At 62.7% G+C, this 17,793-nt stretch overlaps 3 protein-coding genes across 8 annotated transcripts in view; 2 read left to right on the forward strand and 1 right to left on the reverse strand.

The window, feature by feature from the left end:
* The first annotated feature begins 6 nt into the window (after positions 1-6).
* Positions 7-2,796, forward strand: LIME1 (Lck interacting transmembrane adaptor 1). Its single transcript, XM_084888443.1, has 6 exons — positions 7-410; positions 1,219-1,337; positions 1,486-1,543; positions 1,613-1,700; positions 1,804-2,174; positions 2,277-2,796. Exons 1-6 carry the CDS (start codon positions 378-380, stop codon positions 2,499-2,501), a joined length of 894 nt encoding a protein of 297 aa, XP_084744569.1. The 5' UTR covers positions 7-377; the 3' UTR covers positions 2,502-2,796.
* Positions 2,797-3,309: 513 nt separating this feature from the next.
* SLC2A4RG (SLC2A4 regulator) lies at positions 3,310-6,448 on the forward strand. Of its 2 annotated transcripts, none has more exons than XM_084888451.1 (4): positions 3,310-3,478; positions 4,950-5,125; positions 5,353-5,425; positions 5,636-6,448. In XM_084888451.1, the coding sequence occupies exons 1-4, from the start codon at positions 3,368-3,370 to the stop codon at positions 5,909-5,911; spliced, it is 636 nt and encodes a 211-aa protein (XP_084744577.1). In that variant the 5' UTR covers positions 3,310-3,367; the 3' UTR covers positions 5,912-6,448. The 2 variants fall into 2 exon arrangements, with proteins under 2 accessions (XP_084744577.1, XP_084744578.1); XM_084888452.1 differs by having other exon boundaries at positions 5,353-5,541; positions 5,636-5,864.
* Positions 6,449-7,244: 796 nt separating this feature from the next.
* Positions 7,245-17,793, reverse strand: part of ZBTB46 (zinc finger and BTB domain containing 46) — a 38,143-nt gene continuing 27,594 nt past the window's right edge. For all 5 annotated transcript variants that reach the window (XM_084888450.1, XM_084888446.1, XM_084888448.1 and 2 more), the window contains 2 exons: positions 12,264-12,439; positions 7,245-9,373 (listed from right to left, as the gene is read on the reverse strand). In XM_084888450.1, coding sequence (XP_084744576.1) covers positions 9,005-9,373; positions 12,264-12,439 — 545 coding nt within the window. In that variant the 3' untranslated portion in view covers positions 7,245-9,004. The remainder of the gene's footprint in view (positions 9,374-12,263; positions 12,440-17,793) is intronic.

Consider the following 17,793-nt stretch of genomic DNA (forward strand, 5'->3'; position numbering starts at 1 on the left):
GGGTCCCACGTTACCCCACTCAAACAGTGGAGCGTGGTGGGAGGGGCTGGCCACTCGGGCCCTCGGGAGTCCTGCCAATGGGCAGGAGGGCCCGGCGGTGGGTTTGAGAGCCTGGATTTACCCCCGTGCTTGGTGGCCTGTCTCCTCCCAGTGTGTGCCCACCTCTTCGTGGGTGGAGACAGAGGGGTAGGCTCACGCCATGGCAGCTCGAAGCACACACCCACTGAGTGTCATCGGACCCCAGCCGGGCGCAGCAGTTGGGTGAGGCTGCGGTGGTGGCGGCTGCTGCTGTAGGGGGTTGAGACGAAATCTGACACAGAGGCAGGAAGTGGGGGAGCTGCACAGGCACCACTGCTCCTGGAGCCGCTGGCTGCCCGATGGCTGAGGAGGGGCCTGCGCCCGCGGCCCTGGTAAGTGCCTCCTCTGAACCGCAGCCTGGCCCGCTCTCCGGGCCTGCTGCTGCGAGCCCTCCAGGGAGCACTCGCGGGCTGGGTCTGGGAGGACTAGGCTCTGCCAGGTCGCGGCACTGGGACCTCCCGTGTGGGAAGCCCACTCCCTGGGTCCGGGCAGACTCGGCCCCCACCCCCCGTATGGGTGCTAAGCTTTGCTGGTTGTAGAGTGGACCCCACCCCCTGCAGCCCTGCTAAAGCCCCGGGAAGGAGACAGGTCCAATAGCAGGAATGGAGGAGGGGGTGGGGAGATGGTGCTCAGTGCCCAAAGCAGCCCCTTTCTGTCAGCTGGCCCCACCTTTCCAGCCCTCGGGGCCAATGACGAAGGCAGCACCTCAGGCCTCACCTGGGCAGGGCAGGGCTGCAGGGCAGGCTGTGGCCTGTGGCTTGAAGGCTCCTGCGTGTGACCTCAGTGGCGTCCCCAGATCTCAGGTTTGGGCTGTAGTGGCCACGGTGGGGCCTTGGCCAGGTCCTCTCTGGCCATGCTCTGCGGTCGTGGGTTATCTTCGCTGGCCTGGGCACACATGAGGGCCAGGAAGCACACATTCTCACACTGCCCAGGAGCCCCCAGCCGGAGGCAGGAGAGGAAGGTGGGCGCTGAGGCTGCGTCCTCTCGGCCTCTGTAGGAGGAGGGGCTGCTGAGCTTGGGTTTCCTGTGCTGAGTCAGAGCTCCCAGGGCGGAGACCGCCAGCACCGTGAGGCGAGGTGGGTGGCAGGTGGGCGCCCATTCCTTCAGCCAGCCCCCAGGACCCCTGTCTTCTGCCCTCAGGTCAGTCCGGGGCTACACAGGATGGGGCCACCGGTGCCCTCAGCCCCTCCTGCCCTTTGGGTGCTAGGGTGCCTCGCCCTGCTCCTCTGGCTGTGGGTGCTGTGCACAGCCTGCCACAGGTATGTCCTTCCCTTGCCTGGGTTCCACGTGGAGCCTGCTTCAGTGCTGCGGCCAGAGAGGGGGGGCTCAGGCAGGTCCCCTCACCAGAGGCTGATGCCCCTGCCCCTCATCTCTGCTTCCCTGGCCTGACGACCCTCTTTCCCCCAGGAAGCAGGCTCGGAGGCAGCCAGCTGGTCTGCAGGGTACCATGATGCCAGCGGAAATGGTGAGTGCCAGGCTGCCCCTGGGGCCAGGGCGGGGCCAGCGGGGACTGACCTGCCTTCCTTGCCCCCAGACCCTGCTGAGACGGCCCCCGCTCTGCATCCTCAGCAAGTCAGACACCAGACTGCATGAGCTGCACCAGGGGCCGCTGCACCGCGCAGGTGAGCCCGAGGGAGGGGAGGGCTTGCTGTACCACACCCTCACCTGCTGGGGTTGGACCCTCCCTCTCCACCCCACTGACCTCTGCCCTGACCCCACTCCCAGCCCCTCGTCCTGCCAGCATGGATCTGCGCCCACAATGTCTGGAGGTGGCCAGAGACACCACGAGGCCCCCAGCCGCCTTCTCACACCGGGAACTGCCCCGGACCTCACCTACTGCTGCTGCCCAGCCCTCCACGGGCCCTGAGGCCACCTATTCCAATGTGGGGCTGGCAGCCATCCCCAGGGCCAGCCTGGCAGCCATCCCCGTGGTGTGGGCAGGGGCAGGGGCAGGGCTGACCAGCAGCTGTGCCAGAGACGGGCCTGAGGCCAGACCGGCGGTGGCTGAGTATGCTTGTATCCACAAGCTCAAGGGGACAGTTCGGGGTCCCCTAGGCCTGGACCAGGGGAAGACCCAGGGGACCCCAGCCACTCAGGTAAAGTGGAGGCGGTGGGCTGGGGGGCAGTGGGTGGGCTGGGCAGATCCTTGCCAGTGTCGAAGATGCTGACCCGTCCCTGGGTGGGCTTCCTCCCTCCAGGTGGATATCCTATACTCCAGGATCAGCAAGCCTAAAAGGAGGGACCCGCGATCTGCCCTAGACCAGCCGGACCCCAAAGGCAGGGCAGCAATTCTGACTCTGGGGAGGAACCTGGATTACGAGGCCCCCCCACTCAGGGGCCTGAGTACCCACAGCGACCTAGAAAACGTGTACGAGAGCATCCAGGAGCTGGGGCTCCAGCCGGCAGCCCCCAGCTCTAGCTAACAGATCAGACACGAAGGGCTGCCTCTCCCGCCTCAGCCTGCCTCCGCCTGTGGGGCTCAACTACGCAGGGGTCTCCAACACCTTCCTGCCCTAGCACCCAAGGACAGATACTCCTCCTTCCAGCGTCCCTCTTCCTCACAGCCCCCCACAGGGGGCAGCCTGAGGGTCTGGGGTCCTGGCTGCCCTGGCCTCTCCTGCCAGCGTCTTAATAAATGCCCAGCGCGGGGAGGATGAACACCAGGAGCCCAGCCTGCTCTCCTTCGAGGCCCGGGAGGGCTGTTTGGAAGGAGTAAAAAGCATCCCCTCCCGGGGTGCCTGGGCCCAGCCGTCCTGGCTTGCAAAACAGTGTGTACAGAGAGACCAGACTCGGTGGTGTCTCCAGGCCAGGTTGGTTCTAAAGCGGGTGTAGCCAGCCAGCAGGGTGGCTGCCCAAGGTCGGACTTGGTCGTGAGGGAGGGCTCGGGTCTCCCAGCCCAGGGGCCACTACATAGGGGAGGGAGAGGTGGGCAGTCGTGCGCTAGAGTAACCGGCTCTGGGGACCCAGCCGAAGAGACGCGGCCCCTTTCCGGACCGGCAGCTCTGCGCTGGGGCACCCCACAAGGCAGCCGGGCCCCCGCGGCTCCTCCGGGCCGGAGAGCAGCGGGGTGGGGCCCTGAGGGCGTGGCTTCGGGGCGCAGGCCAATGGGGTCGCGGCCTGCCCAGAGCACCGTCCCCTCGGAATGCTGAGCGCGGCCCAATGAGGCGCGCCGGGTGGGGCGCGAGGGGGCGGGGCGGCGGGCGGCTGCGATGGGTGGGTTGGGGGCGGCGCCCGGGGCTGGTCCCGAGCGCCCACCCTCGCCGCTGCAGCCTCGGAACGGCCGCGGGCCATGGAGGCCCAGCGCCGCCTGGCGCCCGGCCCGGGCTGCGGGCACCCTCCTCCCCGCACCGCGGGTTCGGAACCCAAGGCCGCGCCCGTGTCGGTGCCCGCGTCGCCGCAGGTACCGGGCGCCGGGGAACGCGGCAGAGTGCGCTCCCGCAAAGATGGCGTCGGAGTTGCACAAACCGGGCCCCGGACGGAGGCGGGGCGGCGGCCTGCGTGTGTGCGTGGGTCCGCGGGGCCGGGGGCGGGCTCGCCGGCCGCGGTTTGGGGCACGAGCGGGTCCGGGTGGGGGCCGGGCCCCGGGCCGCCGCCTCCGCTGACGCCCCGGGGTCGCAGGGCCCTGCCGCGGGCGGCGGCTTGGCGGGCTTGGAGTTCGCGCCTCCGCAGGAGCCAGAGCCGCGGGCTCCGGGGACCGGGGCGGGGGCGGCAGCGGGACCCCCAGCGCCGGCGCTCAGGTGAGCCGCGCCAGCCGCAGGGGCGGCCTCCGGGCGCGGCCAGTGCAGAGCAGGCGGTGGGCGTGCCCGGGTCCTGGCCCGCACCCCCAGGGCCAGAGCCCAGCCGGCCGCTGCCAGTCTGCCGTGGAGGCTACGCCGCCAGGCTGGCCGCCCAGGATCAGGGTCTCTGGCCGCCAAGCCCTCCTGGGCACTGGGCACCTGGCTGGCTGTCAGCCCTGGGCGGGCTCTGGCCCAGCCCTGCTGGGGCTTAGGGCTCGCTTGTGCTTGGAGCATTTCCCCTGGCCGCTGCTGACTGCTGGCTACTCCCCGCAACCCCCACCCGCCCCCGGGCCTGGCCTGGCCCACCGCTGCTGTTGCTCAACCCTGGTGAATGTGTGATTGGGGAGCACTGGGCCTCTGTGTCCAGCGCCGGTAAAGGGGACACTTTAGGGAGACTCCAGTCCAGACCCGGTTTGTGCCTGGTGGTTCCTGGAGATCTGGCCTCTGCAACCCGACCCGGGGGTGGAACTGGGCCTGCCGCCCAGCCAGAGCCTGGTACACACACACACACACACACACATACACAACACACACACATGGTGCCTGGACCAAGGAGGGTTCTAGAGTACTGCTGGGCCCCACCAGCCCCACCCCATTCTCCTCCAGAGCCCCCCAAGGAAAAGTCCAGCTGGATGAGGTCATGGCTGCCGCAGCCCTCACAAGCCTGTCCACCAGCCCCCTCCTGCTGAGGCCCCTGCTGCAGCCTTAAGCACAGGTGAGACAGAGGCCTGCACAGCCTGGAAGGGGGCGGGCCCAGGCCCCTGTTCCTCCAGGACCTTAGTGGGGGGCAAACAGGGCCCCCTCGCTTGCAATGCCGCCTTCTAAACATGGACGTCAGGACCCCAGTGCCCAGGCCTGCGGCATCGCCACTCCCGGCCGTGCATCTTTCCACCGATCTCTTCTGTCCCAGGGAGAGGATCCCAGGCTGCTGGGCCAGCTCCCCCTCGCCACCGCCGCCTCCAAGAGGCTGGTGCCCACCCAACGTCCCCGTGACTAGGTGACTAGGCGAGGCTCAGAGCTAAGGGACTCAGCAGCAGTCTGCAGAGCGGCATGAGCACGCTCAGGTCCTGACACTGGCCTGGCGTGTCCCTGCAGACGCCTGCTGGGAGCCCTGGCCCCAGACCCTGGGGCAGCCACCAGGCAGCTACAGCAGCAGCAGTGGAGACGGGCTGGAACCCAGCCAGCGAGCAGTCCTCTCCATCCCCCCGTCACCCCCGCTGCCCCCAGAGGCAGCCTTCCTGTTTGGGGAGCTTGTGCCTCAGAAGAGGAAGGTAAGGGGGCGGGGGGATCTGCTCAGGGCGGGATGGACACCCTTGTCGTCCAGAGCTGGGGCAGGTCCGGTTCCAGTGCCTGTGGAAGTGCTGTGGGAAGGTGCTGAGCACAGCCTCCGGGATGCAGACACATCCGCCTGGCACCTGGGGTGCGGTGGGGCAGGCAGGTGGGGTGGGCCGAGCCAAGCGGGCCAGCGCTCCTGCTCCCACCTGCCTTGTCCCCACAGGCGGCAGGCAGAGCCAGAGCAGAGTGATGGCGAGGAGGACTTTTACTACACGGAGCTGGACATTGGTCTGGAGGTGCTGACCCCAGTGTCCCCCACGGCCTCTCTGCTGCCCACCTTCCCTCACCTGGAGCTGCCGGAGCCTCCAGCCTTGCTCGGCCTGCTGCACCCATTGGCCCGCCCCCGCCCCAGGTGCCGAGTCCTGCGGCACCGCCCCGGGGCGTCACAGTGACCGCCCTACCAGGGGGGGTGGGCGGGAGCAAGACCACAGCTCCGCTCCTTGCAGGGCTGCCTGGCACCCACCCAGCTGCAGCCACCGCCCAACACAGTCAGGGCCTGCATGCCAGCCCTGCCCTCCAAGCTTAGTGCCAGTCTGAGGTGCGTGTGGGCTGAGGGGCAGGCGGGGAGGGTCCCTGTGTGCTCCCCTAGGAAGCCCCACGGCAATGCCGAGAAGTGCCGTGACGCTGGGGCCTGTGGTGCCCCGCCTGCCGCTGGGAGAAGGCCTGCCAGCGCTTCCTGGCCTGAGGGCCGCACCGGGTCCAGAGCCCGGACTGCACCCTGAGCCTGCGCCGCCCACAGGTTCTCCAGGAGAAGACACTGCACCCCTGCCCAGGGCCTCCCCCAGTACGGGGTCTGCCTTCTCATGGGGAGGGGCGTCCTTGGACCCCCGACGGGGGAGGTCCCACCACCAAAATGCCTCTGAAGGAGCCAGCCTTCTATATGACAGCCACACAGGTCCCTGGGGTGGCCGCCCGCCCTGTCCATCCGTGGACTTGTCAAGGGTGCTGATAGGCCCAGGTTTGAGGCCACGTGGGAGCCAGACCTGGATGCACTGGGGGGGGGGGGCTCCGCGTCACACTTATCCTGATGGCTCAGGGCCCGGAGCTGACATTTGTACCATGTTTTTGAAGCTCAGGTGTTTTGTGTCTGGACAGTGCCAGGCAAGCAGAAAAATTAAAGCTGCCTCCTGGAGAGGGCGCGACACGGACCTGAGACTGCCACAGGCATGTTGGTGGGTGGGCGACTGGCCACCTCCGCTCAGTGCGAGGCTGTGGGAGGGGACCAGCTCAAACACACACGAGGCATCTGCTTGAGCAGCAATTTCCCAGTTTATTGAGTGATCGCTTTGCAAGACTGTCCACGCTCTCCCGTCACAGAAAGGAACCCCGGAGGCCCAGCCCAAGCAGACAAGAGCCCGCAAACCCGCTGGAGGGCCTGTCTGCCTGTCCGAGGCGGCAGAGAAGTGGACAGCAGCTCCCCAGCCGATCACAGAACTCCCCCAAATGCTCACTGTCCCCACTGCCGGCACAGGTTTATAATAATATAAAGTCAGTATAATATAGATTATCCCCAGAAAAAACCAACAGTCTTCAAACACGGCCCTCTTTTTTTGTTGTCTTTCGTTTTTGTTGACAGGTTGAAAGCATGTTGAAAAAATAAATATTTAAGAAAAGCACACACCCTCCCAACAAGGAGCTCTGAAAGGGCTGCGTACAGAACCACGCAGGAGCTAACAAACAACCACCATTAAGTATGGCTTTAGAGTTACACGTGTCACAAAATGAGGGAAAGTAAATTACCTTTCATCAGATTGCAAGAAGTTCCAGTTTTTGCATTTTCTTTTTTTTATAAAGAGATATGTGCAAAGTTGGAAGCAGGAGCTGTGTCTTTTGAGTCAAGGTCCCTATTGAGTCCTGGCAGTGTTGTGACTTTCCCAAAACCCAAGGTCCAAATGAGCACCCTGGTCAGGATCCAGAGCTTAATACAAACGTCGGTGGGTTCCCCGTCACCCCCACAGACCACCCAGCAGGCTGTGTGTCCCACTTCGGCGTCACCAACACCAAAATACAAATGAAAAAGTACAAAATGTGAAATGTAATCTACAGTTTTTCCTCTTCATAAAAAAAATATTTATTAGCTTAGACATTGATTTAAAAAAAAGATCAGTCACATGAAATGACCCTTCGTGACACTTGCCCTCCTGAGAGGCGGTATGTGTCTCCATCCCGTGGCCTGCACACGGGCGCTGGCTCCCCAGCAGGGTGGTGTTGGGAAGGGCATGAGCCCCGGGTCAGCAGGGGCAGTGCGCAGCGCAGACAGCAGGTGTCCTGAGTGTGGAGGTGGCCCTGGCGTGGGCAGGTGGTCTGAGGTGGACCGGCACAGAACCAGAGACACCTGTCGGCTGCAAAGGTCTGTTTTCAGACGTGTTCTATAAGAAAGGAGGTCTGTTTAGAAAAAGGGCTAGAAAGTGGGGGGAAGTACAAGTTCTGAGAGCCCAGTGGGGGCTCGGCTGGGCCTCACTGCTGACAGGCAGGAAACATGCCCAAAAGCCCTCCCACGGCCTGGCCACCCGCAGGAGAGTGGACAACCTTGGCCGTTCCTCTTAAGGACACAGTGTCGGGCTCAGGGTCTGCAGCCGAGGGAAGCGGGCGCAGGCAGCTGGGCAGCAGCCCCTTCCAAGCATCCTCTGCCGCGGATGGAACGGCGGCTGATTTCACTTAAAAAATAAATAAGTAAAAGCAAAAGCGCGGCTTCTCCCGGGGGCAGGACTTCAAGGACAGCACCATGTCCCCCACGCCCGCCTGGGCCGGGGCGGGGAGCCTCGGGGCCACGAACCCACAGGGCGCACGGGGTCCACCGGGGATAGATGTGACGCAGTAAGGAACTTGGTAAAAGCCTCGGGCTCAGAGTCTGGGCAGAGGAAAAGCACGGCTCTGTGTGGCACCTGAGCCCTTGCAGGGGTGCGTGCTGTGCCTGCGAGGCGGAGAGGCGGGAGGTCTGAGTAACAGTGCCAGGCCGGGTGCTTTTCGCCCGGAAGAGAGGAGAGCAGGCTGTGAGCGCCGAAAGGCAGCACGAGGGCCTGGCCACACGCCACGGAGACGCCGCGGCCGGGTGCGAGGAGGGAAGCCAGCAGGCGTGCCGTGGGCCCATCGGCGTGGCCAGCCGTCCCGGGCGTGGCAGTGCGTGGCAGCAGGACGCCGCCTCCAGTGTTAGCAGCAGCAGGGCTGGTTCCGGGGGGCAGCAGGCATGGAGAGCCAGGGGACAGGCGCGGGGGCGCCCCAAAGAAGTGCACATGGAACAGCGTGGGACCCTGGGCCCAGCCCCCGCCCCCAGCTGTTAGCACCTGGGAGCCCAGCCAGCGGGGCTGCTGCCGCTGCTCCGTGCGAGCACCGAGGCCCAGAGCCAGGGCCGGGCTGTGCAGGGGCTCTGAGGCGCCCGGGCCACGGCGCCTCCAGAGCGAGGGCCGCAGGCAGCGAGCACTGCGGTGCTGGGGCCCTGGGGGAGTCAGAGCGCCTCGTCTCTCGGACCTGTGACCTCGGGGCCACTCCGACACCCAAGCACTGCTGACCTGGCCTGGCCATTACGCCATCAGTGCCCCAGGCCGGGCCCCTTGGGGGGCTCTGACCCCAAAGATGACAGGTGGGGACCTCCCTGTGCCCCACCAACTTCGTGTTTGATCCCGGAGCCCCCGTGGCAGAGGCCACACCTGCTCCCGAGACCACGGGGCTGGCCCTCGGGGAGGTCCGGGGCAGGAGAGAACCAAGGGGCCGGGAGGAGGCGCAGCGGCTCCGATGCCTCCCGGGCCAGGGAGACCCTAAGCATGCACACACAGACGGAGGGTGGCACAGCCAGCACCCTGGTGCCCGCCCAGGGCCTAGGAGATCCAGGCGAAGTCCTTGCCCGCCGGCCCCGCGGGGCTGCGAGGCCCCCGGGGCGAGTCCTGGTCCTTGTCCTCCCCCAGCAGCGCGTCCTCGGGGGCCAGGCCGTCCTCCTCGTCCTCGCCCAGCTCCTCCTCGCCGTCCCCACGGGGGTCGTCGGGGTCCTCCAGGTAGGGCCCGTCGCCGGAGAACGGCTCCGGGGAGCCCGTGGCCCCGGCGCCGCCCAGCGGCCCGGGCCCGCCGCGGCCCGCACAGTCGGCGCACACGCCGTGCCGCCGCGAGCCGTGCTTGATGCCCACGCTGGCAGCCGACACGAACACGCGGCTGCACAGCTTGCACACGTACTTCTTGTCCTTGCTGTGCACCTGCGGGAACGGGCGGGCAGTGAGCGGCGCCGGGGCCGGCCGGCCTGTGGCGAAGGGCTGGCAGGGCTGTGTGCTTCCCCTCTGCTCGCCAGCACCACACGGGGTGGCCACTGTCCCGGTGCCCTCGGCTGCCCTCCCCAGTGGCCCCCGTCCTGCCACGCCCATCCACAAACCCCCGAACCCTGAGCCTGCCACGCTAACGTGTGTGCTCACACTTGAGCTGCGTGAGGTCGGGATCGGGGCTGGGGCCCCTCGGGGAAGCCAGCCAGGCCCTGGAGCCGGGTGCTGCCCGCAGCTCCCACCCCAGCCAGACAGGTGGGGACCTCCCTGTGCCCCACCTGGGTGTCTGTCTGTCTGTCTGACACACTTTAGATCCAGGCTTCCTCCCCAACAAGACAGCAAACCTGGGAAGCTGAAGGGGAAGTGCGGGTCCCTCCGCAAGGAGGACAGCCCTCGAATTTCGAGGACATTTTCAGGGTTTCCGACCCTCCCTGAAGCCCCCCACGAACCCCCTGAATCCACGGGATCAGTGTACCGAACCGAGAATGTGGTTTTGCCAAAGGAAAGACGTACTAGTAAGGTGCCAGGTGGGTACTGCACCTGTAAAGTGTAAGCTGGACTGCCCCGTGCTGTTCGCCGGAAACTAGCGCGACCACACGGTGCAGCTGCAGCCGGACAGAAGGTGAAGTTCCCGCGTGTGCCCGGGGGACCGGCCGCGGCTCAGCCCGCCTCTGCGGCTCCCTCTGCGGCTCCCGGTCAGACCAGGCTGCCTCTGCGGCTCCCTCTGCGGCTCCCGGTCAGACCGGGCTCCCTCTGCGGCTCCCTCTGCGGCTCCCAGTCAGACCGGGCTCCCTCTGCGGCTCCTGCGGGTGGTGGGCATGCATGCATGCGTTCGCTCCCTCCTCTGACCCATGTGCTGTATGTTCTCAGGTCACTGGCTCATTCTAACCTTTTTACCAAATTATGAGCTTTTATTCAATTAAGATAATTTTGATTTCCACACATCCAGGGTTTCGTTGTAGGTGGTTTTTCCAGCTTCTCATATAACTATGAAGAAATTCCTATATTATCACCTGTTCATTGCAATGCAGCCCACAACTGCACTTCCATTTCAACAGGTTATGTAGAAATTAACTTAGTGGATTACTGAAAAAAATATATAGCAACCCATGTCACAGCCTCCCAGCACCTGTGACAAACAACAGACACCTTCTCTGTGGACGCAGATGCTCTCCCTGGAAAGCAGCGGCTGGCAGGAGCCCCGTGGGGCCCTCTGGACGGGCAGAGCAGGGCAGGGTCCAAAGCCAGGGCAGAGTGGGCCTTGGCTCCGGGGCTGCCAACTGGCCACTCCCGGAGCAGCTGGACCCACCTGGGAGCAGAAGCCCGGGCGCCCGGGCCGTCCACTCCGGGACCCTCTGGCCGGGGCCAGGGCGGCTGCGGGACACGGCATCTCTCATCAGCCAGAGCCCAGCGTCCAGCTGCAGGCCAGGTGGTGGGCGCTGCTCGCTCCAGGGTCCCTCTGTCAGGAGCCAGGCCTGATGGTCCTGCCTCACCCCCAGACTGCCACCGTGTCAGGTTACACCTGGGCCACCCTCAACCATGTGACATGGCCCCAGGTGCCGGTGGCTTTCCCGCCACGCCTCCCGGTGGCTCTGCTCCCGATGCCAATCCCCCCTGCAGAGAGCCGGCCAGCCTGTGTACCCACTGAGGACTCAAGACACCCGAACCAGCGACATCACCCTGATGCCCTCTTCCCACCTCCACTGGACCCCAGGGCTGCCCCACTACTTCCCGTCACACTGGTCTACGCCCAGCCGATCCCCCGCAGAGCCCTGTGCCCCCTGAGCCCTGTGTCCCCTGAGCCCTGTGTCCCCTGAGCCCTGTGCCCCCTGAGCCCTGTGCCCCCTGAGCCCTGTGCCCACTGAGCCCTGTGCCCCCTGAGCCCTGTGCCCCCTGCAGCCCTGTGTCCCCTGAGCCCTGTGCCCCCTGAGCCCTGTGCCCCCTGAGCCCTGTGCCCCCTGAGCCCTGTGTCCCCTGAGCCCTGTGCCCCCTGAGCCCTGTGCCCCCTGAGCCCTGTGCCCCCTGAGCCCTGTGCCCCCGCGGCCCTGTGCCCCCTGAGCCCTGTGCCCCGAGCCCTGTGCCCCCTGAGCCCTGTGCCCCGAGCCCTGTGCCCCCTGAGCCCTGTGCCCCCTGAGCCCTGTGCCCCCTGAGCCCTGAGCCCTGTGCCGCCTGAGCCCTGTGCCCCCTGAGCCCTGTGTCCCCTGAGCCCTGTGCTCCCTGAGCCCTGTGCCCCCTGAGCCCTGTGCCCCCTGAGCCCTGAGCCCCCTGAGCCCTGTGCCCCCTGAGCCCTGTGCCCCCTGAGCCCTGTGCCCCCTGAGCCCTGTGCCTCCGCGGCCCTGTGCCCCTGCGGCCCTGTGCCCCCTGAGCCCTGTGCCCCCTGAGCCCTGTGCCCCTGCGGCCCTGTGCCCCCTGCAGTTCACATCCCAGGGGCTCGGATGCTGCATGCATCTCCTGGTCCAGCTCCTCAGCCTGAGCCACAGGCCTTCCTGGTTTATCTCACCACCCAAAGGCCCCCACCTGCCTTTCTGGGGATCTGCCTCCATTTCAAGGACCTTTTCATGTCCGGCCACACAAACCCCCAACACCTGATGCCTGACGCTTGGGAGCCGGCTCACACAGAGACAGGGGGCAGCACAGGGCGGGGAGCCTGGGCTCGCACAGGGACCGGGGGGTGGGGGGCAATGAAGTGGGACCCAGGGGCCACGGGCAGGGGTTCCAGAAGCGGAGAGGAAACTGAGGGTGTGATGTGGCCCTGCCTCTATACCCAGGCCCGAGGGCAGAGCCCAAAGTGACCCCTGACCCCTGACCCTGGCCGCCCCACCCCACTCACCAGCGTGTGCCGCTTCATGTGCTCGCGCCGGGTGAACTTCTTCCCGCAGATCTCGCAGGGGTAGGGCCGCTCGCCCGTGTGGGAGCGCATGTGGCGCTTGAGGATGCACTGGTGCATGGCCGAGAAGCTGCAGTACGGGCACTTGAACTTCTTCCTGATGACCGTGAACTCATTGACTGGAAGACAGCACAGAGCGCATCACCAGCGGCCCTGCAGCCGCCCCAGCCCCGCCCCACCGGGCAGAGCCAAAGGCAGCCGCGGCCGCTCTGACACGTCAGCGTCAAACACACTGCACACGCAGCCCCGGCAGAAGCAGCATCCACAGGGCGTGCCGGCGGGCCTGCGGCCCAGCCCCTCTCCCTGCGGGCACCCGGCCGTGCTGCCGGTGCGGCTGCGAGGCACCCAGTGGGCACAGCGAGCGCAAGGCCGAGTGCCCACACGCAGGGGAAGTGAGCGGCCGCTGCCTGGACGAGGCTTGTCCCGCGCTCCCCGCACTGCACCAGCCACGCCGCGGCCCAGGCCCCCGGGTCGGCCGCACCCCCGCACGCAGCCTGCCCTCAGGCATCTCTCCCCACCTTCCTGGGGTCTCTCGGCCCCCCTGGGCACTGGGGCAGCCCGGACACGACAGTCACCCCTCTTGAGCCCACAGGGAGCCTTCCCAGTACCCCAGAATCCGAGGCCTCCTTGGTTCCTCCGGGATGACCCCCAGCAGCCCAAGGCCTGCGGCCGCCTCTTCTCCGGAGAAGGAGCGGTGTGGACACGTGTCCCAGGCGTCTGGAGCTGCTGCCCAGGCCTGAGCTGGCACCCACAACCAGAGGACAGGCCAAGGGTCAAGAGCACTGGGCACAGCCAGAGGGGCTGCCGGGAGCCCACCCAGGAGGGCCAGCAGTCAGGGCAGGTGGCCTCCTGCTGCACCTTCAGACCCCTTGCAAACATCCACGTGTGGCAGGCCTGGCTGCGGTCACAACGGCCCCGAGAGGCACTGGGAGGCAGGCATGAGGACAAGCACCAGAGTCACAGCCGGGAGAGCAAGGCGGGGCAGGAACTGAGGTGACCCACAGCCCTGGTCCTTCCCTGGACAACGGACCAGGCGGCTTCCATGAGCCCCTTCCCCTCCCCTGAGCCACCCACCACGTCCCAGAGACAGGGCCCGATCCACCACCTCCGGGAAGTGCGCCCACGGCTCCCAGCTCCTTCCTGCTGCTTAGACCCTGGTCATGGCCGCGCTGTGGACAGGCTGCCAGCTGACGGTGCAGAGCAGGGACCCCAGCACAGTGGTCCTTGCGTGGCAGCCCATTTCTGAAACGTGTCTGTGTAAACCGGGGGGAAACCTGAGTGCAGCGTTCTCGTTTGTTTCTTAAAGAAGCATCTATTTCCTCCGGGAGCTCTCCGAGGGGTCCACATAACCCAGCAACCAGACCCTGCAGATTCGGGACGCGACAGGAGACCGTCTGCCAGGGGCCCCAACCACGTACCCACCCAGGACTCTGCTCTGTCTCCCGCACCCACGGCAGCCAGTGCGTGCCAGGGACAACCTCCTAGGAAGCAGGGCCCTGCCTGGCCACCTCCTGCCTCACCTCCGAGCTATGACTGTCAGGTATGACACGACTACTTGTGTGACACTAACCATTGCTCTAAACGTCAGGACCATTCCTACTGGTCACAGGGCCACTCGGTGTCCCAGTGCTCCCTTCAGTCTGTGCTTCTGTCCAGGGAGCATTCCTTTGGCCACAGGCTGTTGGTGCTTCTTGTCAGCTGGCCAAGTATTCTCTCACTTTTGTTTGTTTGTACCAGAATGTCTTCAGCCTTGATTTCTGAAGGATATTTTTGCTGAATATAGAATTCTAAGTTGGCAACTTTTTTTGCAGCCCTTTAATGATGCTCCTCATTGTCTCGAGCTTCTGTAGTTTCTTTTAAATAGTGGGCTATCAGTCTGTTCTCTTGAAAGAAACGTCTTTATTCTCTGACTGCTTTTACGATTTTTCTTTTTATCTTTTGTTTTCAATAGTTTGATTACAATGTACCCAGATATTGTTTTTCTGTTGCTATTCTTTTATTTGGTCTTCATTATACAATGCTTCTTAAAACTGTGTATTGATGTCTTTTATCAGTTTCAGAAAATTCTCAGCTACTGTCTCAGCTACTGATTCTGCTTCAGTTCCATGTTTTCTCTGGAACTCCAATCACACAGATATTAAAATTTCTCGCTGTGCTCATGCTTCTCTTTGTGTTTTTCTCATTCTTTCTCTTCTCCTGATTTTGGGTATGGATATTTCCCACTACTCAGTCTTCCAGATCACTAACCCTACCTCGTGTTGTCTCCAGACTGCTGCTGAACCATCTGAGAATCCTCAATGTCAGGTATTGTATTTTCAGTTTTTGAATTTCACTTCCTTCTTTTGTATAGATCCCAATCCTCTGGAAGTCCTCCACCTTTTAATCTGCTTTTCACCATTTCCTTGATTGTGTGGCTGAGGGTAGCTTCCAGGCCCAGTCTGATAACGGTGTCTGCTTTTCCTGGTGGGGTTAGTCACATAGTTCTGTGACAGTGTACATTACCATTTTCTTGTGCAAAACACGGCTTCTTTCAGCTCACCATTTCCTGCTTTAACTTTTGAGAATTTGCTTGAGAAAACTCTGCAGTGAGAATTATTAGAAGCTTGTCCTTCACAGCCACACCCTCAAGTCACCTGTGCTGACGGCTCCCAGCTGTGCATGGGGAGGGAAGCCCAGTGGAAGCTGGTCACAGTTGAAGCTGGAGGATTTAATAGTTTTCTTTAAAATAAATTAATGTGTTTTCTTTGGCACCTTAGTTTATGAAGCTGCCAAACTGACAGTGCTCAAAACGGAATTATTTATTTTAAATGCAGTTGAAATTAGTAAGTTAACATACCCAAGTGTGTGGAGGAGTCTTCATTCCCCCCCACCCAACACACACACACGATGTGGGCGAGACCACCGATCCACATTGTGTGGCAATGAAAAGTATGCTGAGGAGCCCAAATGAATGTGCACATGAAGCAAACACATGAAGCAAGTCTCTGTGGCAGCGAGTTGGCCTAAGTAAAGGATTACTCCTCATTACTGAAATTCTCTATAAAGAGCAGTGTTACATTTTGATAAAAACCACTCTTGCCCTGGCTGGTGTCCCAGTGGTCAGAGCCCAGCCTGTGCTCCGAGGGGCAGTTCTAGCCCAGCCCAGTGGGGGCGCACGCAGGAGGCAACCAACTAAAGTCTCTCACATCAGTGTTTCTCTCTCTCCCTCCCTTCTAAAAATCAAAGGAGCCGAAACCGGTTTGGCTCAGTGGATAGAGTGTTGGCCTGTGTTCTGAAAGGTCCCAGGTTCGATTCCGGTCAAGGGCATGTACCTTGGTTGCGGGCACATCCCCAGTAGGGGGCGTGCAAGAGGCAGCTGATTGATGATTCTCATCAATGTTTCTAACTCTCTATCCCTCTCTCTTCCTCTCTGTAAAAAATCAATAAAATATATATTTTTTTAAATAAAAAATAAATAAAAATCAAAGGAAAAATATCTGTAGGTGATTAAAAAATAAAAACCTCTTGAAATCAAGTAGAGTATCAGTATTTCAATGAGAAATTCAATAACAGATGAAGTACCTAAATGAACCACTGAAAAATCCACATGTTGGATGACTGCACAGTTTTGAGGAAAATGAAGTTACATATTACAATAGAATGAAATCAAACAGCTACGGACACTAAAAATGTTTCTTAGACCCCTCGCCATTTTGTCATCCAGCACAGACCTATTTCTTCTCTGTACAGTAAAACCTCTCGACATTTTTTAATTGTTTTAAAAACTGAACCAAAGCCCTTTAGCCCAATAGCACGGTCAGACCCTCCACAATTCAGGTCCCCTCACCGCCCCATCCACACGCCATCTGACCAGGAGGAAGTTTCCCAAGTGAGCAGGAAAAAGCAGCCACAGGTCCACGCCACGCAGTCAACGGAGGGACGATGGGGGCAGAGCGGCTTCCCATAGGCTGCTCCCGCCACGGGGACGAATGGCTGGAGACCCATCGTGACAAGCAAGAACAGAAGGATCGAGAAGTGGCATTCCTAGGCAGATGAGCACTTACAGAAGCCAGGCCTTTCCGAAGAGACGTGCAAGGACTGACTGACCCGCCTTTTAGCTACTGGAGACACCGCTCCAGTCAGTTGCCTTAGCAACAACATAGTCAGCCTCACTGAAAAGCCGTCGTCAGGACGCTGACGAAGGTGAAGACGCAGCAGCATGGGGGGGCAGAGGCCTGCAGGCGGGCCACGCAAGCAGGGAGGGGAGGGGAGGACACCTCCCAGGCGGAGGGGGCCACGCTTCTCCTGGAAGCTCGCCCTCTCCAGCTGGATCGTGCTCTAGAACCTGGCGCGGGCCCTGCTTCTCTCTCCACGCTGGGTCCTGGAGCCCACCAGGCCGCCCCGCTGCCTGCAGGAAGCAGGCGTGAGAACCAGCGTCCAAAGGAGGGGACAAGGGCACGCCCAGGGCGCTCTGTCCAGAAAGCTGTTGGGTGACTCTCCCCAGAGTGTGCCCTTCACACCTGGAGAGCAATGCCATGGGCACGCATCGAGGGCCGGGCGCCAGGCTTTGCCCTCAGATCTTTCTAGAAAGTACCGGGGTAGAGCGCTTGGCTCCTCTCCTGTGGAGAGTGGCATTTCTCTGCAGCATCCCCGGGTCCTGTCACCGGGAGGCCAGTGCGCTGCCCTCTGCCAGGCAGACGGTGTGGAGGCCTCCCCGCCGCCTGAGGGGTTTGAGGAGCCAGCTGTGCAGCACAGGCAGCGAGTCCCGGGCCCGGCAGCACCCCCAGGTACCTGCCCAAGCCTCTGTCTGCAGGGAGACACCCAGTTTCCCAGCCGGCACTTCCTCACGGGTCCTGGGCTGCCTCCAGCCAGGCCCGTGGGAGCCTCACGGCTGCCAGCCTGCAGGACGGACCCGCATCCCGCACAGGAGGTGGCCTGCGAGCCCGGCCAGGCGCTGGCTGCAACCAATCCAGAGGAGGCTCCAGCTCGGCCGGGTCCACGAGAGGCACCGGTCCCTGTTGTGGGGATCCAAGGCCACTGAGGAGCCTGTTGGAGCGCGTGCCAGTCACCCTTCCTCGCCACCCAGCCCGTCACCACCGGAGGGCCCGGCACTCAGTGAGGCTGCAATTGGCTCTCAGTGACGGGCACTCAGAAGGAAACTTCATGGCAACAGAACACCAACTCGCCGCCCAACCATCGGTTGGAAAGGACTGCGGAGGAATAACGCTGTTAATTCCAAAATAAAAAATCATGGTTCAGCTCCTCTTCAAGACTTACTTTTCCTCAGGAACAGACCTTTAAAAAAATGTTTTTATTGGTTTTGAGAAAGAGGACAAGAGAGACAGAAACATCAATGATGAGAATCATGGTTGGCTGCCTCCTGCACACCCCCACAGGGCATCGCCCCCACACGGCATGTTCCCTGACCAGGAATCAAACCTCGGACCTCTTGGTTCCTGGGTCGACACCCAACCACTGAGCCACCACCAGGGCA

The sequence above is a fragment of the Pipistrellus hanaki genome (assembly GCF_964339955.1).
Source record: "Pipistrellus hanaki genome assembly, chromosome: 6".
NCBI classification, from domain to species: Eukaryota; Metazoa; Chordata; class Mammalia; order Chiroptera; family Vespertilionidae; genus Pipistrellus; species Pipistrellus hanaki.